The sequence below is a fragment of the Crocodylus porosus genome, unplaced genomic scaffold, assembly GCF_001723895.1.
Source record: "Crocodylus porosus isolate Cpor-Errol unplaced genomic scaffold, CroPor_comp1, whole genome shotgun sequence".
NCBI classification, from domain to species: Eukaryota; Metazoa; Chordata; order Crocodylia; family Crocodylidae; genus Crocodylus; species Crocodylus porosus.
In genome coordinates, this window is record NW_017728886.1 from 72,012,093 (window position 1) to 72,021,453 (window position 9,361).

At 37.3% G+C, this 9,361-nt stretch overlaps 1 protein-coding gene across 2 annotated transcripts in view; it reads left to right on the forward strand.

Annotated features, from left to right (window-relative positions):
- The window catches only part of RBMS3 (RNA binding motif single stranded interacting protein 3), a 542,868-nt gene extending 534,397 nt beyond the window's left edge, over positions 1–8,471 (forward strand). For both annotated transcript variants that reach the window (XM_019536251.1, XM_019536241.1), the window contains one exon: positions 2,345–8,471. In XM_019536251.1, the coding sequence (XP_019391796.1) occupies positions 2,345–2,351 (7 nt within the window). In that variant the 3' untranslated portion in view covers positions 2,352–8,471. The remainder of the gene's footprint in view (positions 1–2,344) is intronic.
- The last annotated feature ends 890 nt before the right edge of the window (positions 8,472–9,361 follow it).

Sequence of the window (9,361 nt, forward strand, 5' to 3'; positions counted from 1 at the left end):
TGTCTTCCAAGGATACATATGGAATTACACTAAGAATGAAGTAGGCATTCTGTTCTTTGACTTTGAGCATTCTATTCTACTTCATTAGACAGATACCTCAACCATTTTAAACTAAACAGTATTTCTCTCACTTGAAAAGCTCATAAATTTACTTATAATAATATGAAATCTTGAAAGTGAAGTTAAACGGCACTTCTTTTTCATGGGAATGCCACTCTCTTGCCTCTTAGCAAAGATCTCTCTGCTGGACATCAGGCCTTGGGTTTTAAGCAGTGGGTGGGAAGGTTTTCTGGAGCCATGGTTGGAAGGGAGGATAAATCCAATGCCAGATTAAAGATTATTACTGCCTGGGGAAACCTCATAAAAGAACAGACTTTTGGTCTCCCAAGAAACTTTACAGAGAAGCCCAGGTAACTCAGTCACTTTAACGAGACCCATGCCAACAATCTAAGGAGCGCACACAGATGGGCAGGAAAACCACAAAAGGTGACCGCTGGCTTAGTTTAAACAAAAAAGGTGAAGGGAGAAGGGAACTGAACCCAAGGAAAAAAGGTAACAACCATAATACAAAGAGGCCACAAACACTCCTAATCAGTCCTCATTTATACAAGTGTTATGTCTGAGATCATAACAGAAATCTTAGTGCAAAAGCGGTGATTAGGAGCTTCTAAATCTTTGAGTAAGGGTGATAGATCATGGAGCCCACTTTGAGAGGCTGTAACTCAAATTCACTTATCATTTTCATCATTCTGTTAGGGAACAAAGATCCTAGAAACTGCAGTTGACTCATGCCCCCTCCCCCACTTCCCCTTATGGTACCAATAGAGGATGGTCCGTAATGAATAAGGAAATGGCTTTATCAGATCCTTAAGGAAATAAAGAAATGTCACATTCTGCCATCACTATGCCTGGGGGTGTTTTTTTGTTTCACAATACTAACTGCAATCATTTTAGATAAAATTTTGAATGAACTGTTGTTGTTTGCAGGATTTAAGTTTTTAAGTTAAAGTTAGTTTCATGTTTATGGCTTCAGATAGGGTGGCTATGTGGCATATCTTTGAAATCATTAAAACATTTTCTGTGTTATCTCATTAATAAAAAGAAAAGAAAAGGGTCTCACCCTCCCCCCCTCCATTCCTTACTTGTGGCCCCCTGCTGCCTGTCCTGGGGAGCAATCAAGGAAGGGTTAAACTGCCTGCCTGGCTTCCTCCACCAAGGTGCAGGACTGCTGCTCTTCTCTGGGCTGAGCCTGCCCAGGAGAGCAGCAGCAGCAGCAGCAATGGAACTATCCAGGCAGGCAGGTTAACCCCCTGCCTGCTCTGTGAGATACTTCAGACAGCCACAAGTAAACCTAGGGAGGATAGTGAGTGGGGATATGGGGCGCTAGGGAGGATAGGGCAGTGGGCCCAATCCAGGCACTAAACTGTAGCCTAGAGTAGTTACACCATAATGTGACATGAGCTAGGTAACACAGTTCAGAGATAATCCTGCCCTGAAATGATGCAACTTTAATCCATATAGGAGTGCTTAAAACTACTTTCAGGTGTTACTGTGTGTGCAATCCAGGTGGTAAGAGCTCCAGGAGTCACCTAAAATTACCCTGTAACAAGGCCAGTAGACAACATTTTTAGTAACAGCTCCATCTTCACAGAAAGACCATATGTCTTGCCAAGATTAGACTTTTCTGATACTTCAAGTTTACATGTACTACATCTCAAAAATATCAATAAGCTGTTTTATTGTAGGGGTGTAGGAATAAAAGGGCATGATGTATCATGTAGACCATGTCCCTTGTGTTAAACTACATAGATTCCACACCGTATTTTTTAATGTTTCACCTATTTAATCAATATCAGCCTAAGTGTTTCTACTGAATCAGCCATTAATAACTAGGCCACCATGAAGTTATTTTCCCATCAGAAAATGTCTTCTTGTTTGTGAATTGAATTTATCCTTTTAACTTTTTAATTTTACTACTAGTGGCCAAAACAAATAGGGCCACTTAATACAGCGAGTAGAATTCCCTTTGCTGCCTTATTACCCTGGAAGTATTTACATAGAATTAAAGCATGTATTCTTCTCATTTCAATAAGCAGGACTACCCATTAACCATAGCATTAAAAGGAGTAAATTCTTCTGCATTAAAATGCGTGAATACCCCTCAAGTACAAATACTTTGCTTCTGCCTCACTATTTTCAGCTTAGTGCCTGTATCATATTTAAACAGCTGCAAAGTTCATTTTTCTTGGATACCTATTAAAGGGAATTGGGTGGAAAAAAGGACAGGAGCTTATTTCAAAGTTGTTTTGACTTAATGACCATTTTAATTCAATTGTTTTTACAGACAATAAACAAGACTGAAGAATGTCTGTCTGAAATCTTTGCCTTGAATGGAGAAACTTCACTGAACAAGAAGTTGGCTTCCAGTTTGCACAGGCGTCAAATGAATGCTTTTTTTTTATTTTCTACCCTTCCCAATGAAAACAAAACAGTGTTTTTATGTGCTGTGCAAATGGTTCCGTCATGTAGTCTGACAGCTTTATTTTTGCTATAATTTTTTTAAATAAAGAGAAAACCCAAAGGAAAAACACTGGGTTAACATTTCATCTGGATGAACATTTGAATTCAGAATTTACCTGGAGGTATAGCTAGATTCTTTTTTTTTTTTCCTTGGTTTTTTTTTTTTTAGAAAAACAGCAAAACCGATGATGTCAAGAGGAAGCAAGCTGAGATGAAAACTAATGGTCTTCCTCAAAAAATTAAGCTACTCTTTTTCTCATATTTTTCCTTCTTGTTTTAAATCTAGAGTGTTTTTGTTTTGTTTTGAGGTTTTTTTAAAAAATGTTTAGGTAAGGTTTATCTTGAATCTTAATTGCCTTAATTTTTAAGGACGTCAAAGGCTCTCAAGGCAAGCTGTCAACGTCTTGTTAAAAACCTGAGAAGGAATTGAAACCTGCTTACACCAGTGTCAGCTGGTGTGGAAGTTTAATAGACTGAATTTTTGGGGTGAACAAAAAAAAAAACCTGTACAGTTTAAAAGAAAATGATTTTCTTCTTTTGAAGAAAACTTGATGATTAAAGAACTGTGGCAACTGAGAGGATTGGAAAAAGTGCTGGGACTTTTATGAACTTTGTCTTAAGTGTTGACAGAAAAAAAATTCTAGAAGGCTAAAGCATTTTACAGTAAAGTTATTGAACTGAGAAAAAAACTAACTGCATTATAAAGAATGCAGGGTTTTTTTCTTGCAGAATGCAGATTTTTTTTATTTACAAAGCGTGATCGCTAGCAAAAGCATTAGTGCTTTTTATCTGCAGTCTTTTTTATGAGCTTTAAGAAGTTTTTAGTCTGCTTTGCTTGTCACATTGCAAAAACCTAGCTTAAGAGCATTAAAAAAAACTTAAGTAGATAGGAGCTTATGGTCAAAAAAGTGCAAAAAAAGCAATAGATAGAAGAAATTGTTGACAATTTCTGTAGTCTTTCCTAGTTGTGATCAAATGCAGCCTATGGATGGCCTATTTTATACCAAAGATGAAGTAACACCCTAACGCAGTCCAGAAGATAGAGGTTTTTTTTTCTTTTTTTATCTTTATTTGACCTACATGGCCGGACCAGTTCTTACTTTTTGTTTGTTTAAACTATCTTCCACTGGTGTTTTACATACTGCCTATGTTTATAATGGGAATTTCAGAGTAATTGGTACTAGAAACACATACCTGCTGTGTTTTGGAGAAATTCAGTGCGAGGACATCTGGGTTACCAACTGGTCTTGAGTTGGGCTTTAATTTCTATGACCTTTTTGTTACATTGCCTGTTCTTTTGTATTTCTACCAAAACTACAGTCTTCCTTCTGAATTCCAAAATCCCACAGATTCATTTCCTCACCTCAGTCTTTGTCATCTTCCAGCATGCATAGCCACCTTGATTCTACATCTGTTTTTCAGTAATGCATTTGAATCACCGATTAGATGCCACAAAAAGCAAATTTTGGTTCTCTTTTAAATTCTCTCAAAGGGAAAAGTTAAAAATTGCTTAGATTAATGCTGTTATGCAGGCAGGAAGTAGAAATTCATTTTCCCTTCTATGAGTTCTGCTTTCTTAATTTGTTGGCTGACAATCACTAATTAGTATGATTAGGCAAAAGACAGTACCTAAATTGGATCCATTGAAATCTACTTTAGGAATGACAACTATTTTATAATGAAAAATACTGATTAAAATACTTGCTTTTTCCAAACAATCAAACAAAAAATAGAGAAGCAAGCCAGAGTAAAACAAGTGATTTTTCCGTAAGAAGATTACAGAAAAGTAGCATTTAAATAAACACACACACACACACACACACACACACACACACACACACACACACACACACACACACACACGAAGCCAAACAATTGAACTTTCCTCCATCAAAGAGAAAGGGGAAGCTTCACTACAGTTCTTGTGGTGCATTAGAAACAGGGTATCCATTTAAAAAATAAAATATCAATCATTTTTATATTGGATTAACTTGATTCAGCCACCCTGATTCTAAGTGAGATCTATGGTTCCCTTAACTGATCTTTTTTTTAAAAAAAAAAAAAGCATATTTTTTTAAAATTACTAAAGCAGTACCTTATTTTTTAACATAGTGGGGGGAGTGGGGTGGGGTTACCCAAGCAAAAGGCTGCTATATATGCAACACGTCAAAGAGAAAAATGGGAACTCATCTGGTTAGCCACCATAGATACAGGGCTTGGTTTTCAGGAGAGTCAAACTACTTACAACTCTCTTTGCCTTCAAATGGAGTTTTCAGTATTCTGAATACCAGGCCCTAGAAAAGTAATGTTTTTTCCCTCTATTTTGTAAAAAAAGAAAAAAGAAAAAAAAAAAGGCCTCTAGCTTTTTATTTTCTTTTCCACATGCTTTCACATTGCTGTTTACTTTTTGTGAGTGGCACATGAGTTTTGTCCTTGGAGAAGGGTGTCCCCATTCAGAAGCGGTAGGGGGAAAAAACAAGCTAGCCTTATTTTCTTCCTTTTTACACTGTTTCTCTTTTTCTCTGAATTCTTTGTACAAATAGAGATAACCCCAGGCACAATTCAATTGAATATGAAATAAACATGTGTTGTTTTGTTTCTGTATACGTTCTGTTACACAAAAAAAGTCTCATTTACTATCAACAATGAGGCTACAAGGTAGCTACCATGTGGCTGATGAGTATGCTGAGGTACCTTCCGGTTTCTATTCAGAACTCTGCTGCTTTATTTATACATTCAGAAACATTTTTGGTATTATTTTCAACAAATAAAGTTAGACAATTTCAGTGTTTTTTATTAAGCCAGACAGGCAAAGAGTTATCAGGATGCCTGTCCATTTAAACTGTTTTAAGTACATTCTGTGTTAGAACTGTTTCATTTTTTACCATGCTACAGTGTTGACTATTGTTTGAAAACCAAAAAAAGAACAAACAAAGAAGCAGAAGAAGGAAGACAATGGATCCTCTGAATCCAATAAACTGTCTTTCTTTCTTATCCCCAAACTGATAAATTGGTACTTAAAGGCTCATGAGTTACAGCTTATGAGTTATAAACAGTAATATATCACCAGGTAAGATATAATATATTTAAAATATAAAAAAAATGTTCAGAAAGGGGAAACCTTTATATGCAAGAATCAAAGAGGAGATAAAGGAATATGGATGAAGTCTTTTCAGTGCAGCAGACCTGCCCCTTGGGTATCATCATAACACAGAGATGCCCATTTGCTTCTGAAAACTGAATCTGGTTTGCTTTATATTCTACGTAACAAGGTTTTTAGGGTCATTTGTTCTGAGAACCAGTCTAGTTGGTTCAATATCTAGGTCTTGCCAACTTAGCCTTAAATATCAGGAGGGTTTCTGGAAGGTTGCAGAAACTGCTCCAGAAGTCAAAGGCAATGGTGCCTGATGCAACTCTCTGGAAATCGAATCAAATCCGTAAGTTAAACTGCAGATATACTTTCCATCACACCTGAACTCTTGTAAATAGTCTGATTTAGATATTTGGTTTGGTTTTTTTGTTTGGTTTTTTTTTTCCTTTGGAAAATAAGTAATAAGAGGGGTGTCAGAAAAATATGCATCATGGCTGGAGTATTCTGAATACCCAGGATATTGGATAACGGCTGTAATGGAACTGAATACAGTATAATATGTAGCATTAGCAGGTGCTAGTGACAAAGGCAGAGTCTAATTCAGCGCACTAGATCCTGGCTGTTCCAAATGAAATAAAATGCTGAGGTAGTTTTCTGTCTTGCTCTACTGCTGGTTTTATTAACACTTCAATTCTGACAGCCAGCCATAGAATTTGGGATGTCCTCACAGTCCCTACCATTGAAACAGACTCTTAAAATGTCTCTAGCTGCTGCATACTTGTATGGTTCTGTTTGCCAAGGGATTTAGACTGCCTTTCTATGATAAGCTGAGAAAACCAGTGTCATGCAGAACAAGGCCTGTTTTAGAGCAGTTGCATCATGATGTATTATTTTCTACTGTGGATGCATGCACAACTGTGGAAGATGAGAGTTGGTGATCAGGGAAGTGAGGGATTCTGCAATGGGCATAAGCATTAACATGGGTTTTTACATGAGTAAAAAGCAAATGAAGGGTCTTATTTATGTATGTATGTGTACCAAAATTCAGCAAATTTGAGGAAGCCTGCATTGTAATAAAGTTTATTTTTAATATGTCATAGTATTTGGATCTATATTATGTTGTCTATGGTACTGAAGGATGAGATTGATACTCAGTGTTTAACAAGTTGCCTTGGTTCATAATTTTAAGCTTAATAGCACTTATCAGCCAGCCTCTTCATTTTAATGCTGAGGTTGACATGAGTAAAACAGGTTTAAACAGACTCTCTGCACTATACCTACAGTAAGAGTCACGCTAAAGAGTGATAGTAGGCTTAAAGTAATGAATCAGTCCATTTTTAGTGATGAGACCAAATGTGGTAGTTGAAGATAGTTATGTCTGAACCACACATGGCCAACATTTCTTTACAAAACTTTATTTAACTTGTAATTGGTCTTGCTGTAAAAGAAGTGTCCTTGGGCGAGCGATTTTTCCAGGTCTTCTAGGTAGCCCATATGAACTGAGGAAATACTAAGGGTGTGATGGAAATGCAAAAGATAACAACAAAACCACAGGCAGATTATTCCAGGGAGCCTCTCCTTTCTGGTTAATGACATTTATTTTCTCTCTAATAATGGTGATTCCTTTCATTTTCTAATACATGCCCACTGACTAGTCATGTGCACACACTTTGTCAGAAGGAAGGGGTGTATCAGCAGGACATTTTTCATATTCTTCAACAAAGTGGATTTCTGGAATCAGCAAGAGGCAAATGAGCGGCATGGGTAACGAGGAGAGAATTATTTTTCCTTCAGAAGAAGCACCACACTTCCACATCAGTCATATCATCCAAATAGACTGGAATGCTGTCTGCACCCCTCAGATTCATCTTCATGCCTCAGAGCATGCAGAAGAGACCAGTTCTCTCCCCTTTGTTGATGTGTTCTTTGTTAAAAATCAACATAAAAAAATGACAAAATGTACAAAAATGGTTCTTTTGCTTCCCATGATAAGAAAATATCTTGTGTCTATATCAGTTATTCTGGTTTTTATTCCTCACCAATGACAGTCAATTTCCTTTCACCCTAATAAAATTTTGTAATGAAGTGAAAAATGTCAGCTGTTGAAAGGTCCACAAACCCATTTTTCTTTATAGGCCTCAATCTCAGAAGGAATTCAATACCCCCAGAGATCTAGGCCTGTTGATTTAAAAAAAAAAAAAAAATCTGTCCAGTGTTCATTGTATTTTCAGTCTTTTGTTTTCTTTCTCAAGGATGAAGAACGTATATTTCTGGTGGAATTTACCATCAGTTATATTTTAAGAACCTCCCAAAAATCAGGTTAAAGAGGACAACATGATGGTAGCATAACTACAGTTATGCATCCTAAAGTGGAAAAAAGCTGAGTAAATCATTTTCTTTTCTTGAGGAAAAATAATTTATGTAGAAGAAGGAAGCATCCGGTATTTGTAAAGGAACTTTTGTTTTCGCATTTAAAGGAAAATTAAAAGCTTCCATCTTTAAGAAAATCAAAGTAGCACTGAAGATAGATGACTCTCCTATCAAGAAAAATGTATCACATCTGTGAAACGGGGGTTCTTTCAAATCTTTACATCCTCACTATTGCCAAATTGTAGACTAAAGAACCTCTGGGAAATGGTAAATTATGAATCTTATTTATATGGGCATCCTTGTGTTGATGTCTTGGAACAATGTCTACTGCTATTATGTTGGGGGTTTTTTAAGTTTTGTTTTCCATTTGTACCACAACCCTAATAGCTGCCATTTTTCCACTCCTGGGGCTTTCTGTAGATCAGTGGATGTTAGGTTTAAACTTCTGTTTTCTTTGATGAAGCTTTCAATAAAAAAAATAAAGAAAAGCACTAGATGTCTGGTTGTTCTTGTTGCACATATGCAGAAGCTCCGTGAAGCATTTAGTCCCTGTGCTCTGTGTGCATACAGGGGAGTTCTTCAGCATGGTTTGCCCTCTTCCTCATCAGATCAATGTAAGAACTGGGTCTCCTGAGACACAGAGTCTTCTCATTTCTCATAGCTCTTTCTCATTTTTAGAAGCAAAATCACCCACATGCTTGACAGTGGAATTAAACAGAAAAGGCCCTTTCAGCCAGAGGCTTGGTGATAAATGTTCCTTGTTCTCACAGATAGCAGCCTATTTACTGGTTAAAATATTCCCTTAGCTTCTAAAATACATTTAACTAACGTATTTAGTCATTTTCGTCAAAAAAAAGAGACTTCAGTGCACACTGACAGGTCCAAACTTAACAGCCTCTGAAATGGAAGTCCTTTTTTCATAGCACCGATGGATAGTAGATGACAGCAGTACAAGCTTCCCCAAATTATCCCAGTATAAGCTCACTGGAAGTGAGGAGAGAGAAGGACCTCTCTCTCTCTCTCTCTCTCTCTCTCTCTCTCTCTCATTCTCTTCTCACAGAGGCAGAAGGAGGTTGTGTAGTTGGTCCACTCCCAACCACCTCTCCCAACCACATCCAGAGCTGCTTTGATACTGGACAGGAGTTGCTGAATGGTTCTCCATCCCACCTGCCCAAAAGAACTGCCTCTGGCAGCAAGGCATGGGCCAAGTGGTATTTTTCTCTTCACCATGCCAGCTTGTGGCAATGAGTTTTAAATGTTTGTCCCTGACTGGTAGTTGTAGAAAGTTATACCAGATATAACTAGGGGGTCTACCTACCCCAAGGAGGCAGCCAGCCAATTTTGCAGGCAGATTGCTGGGTCAGCCACTATTTTTGAGTG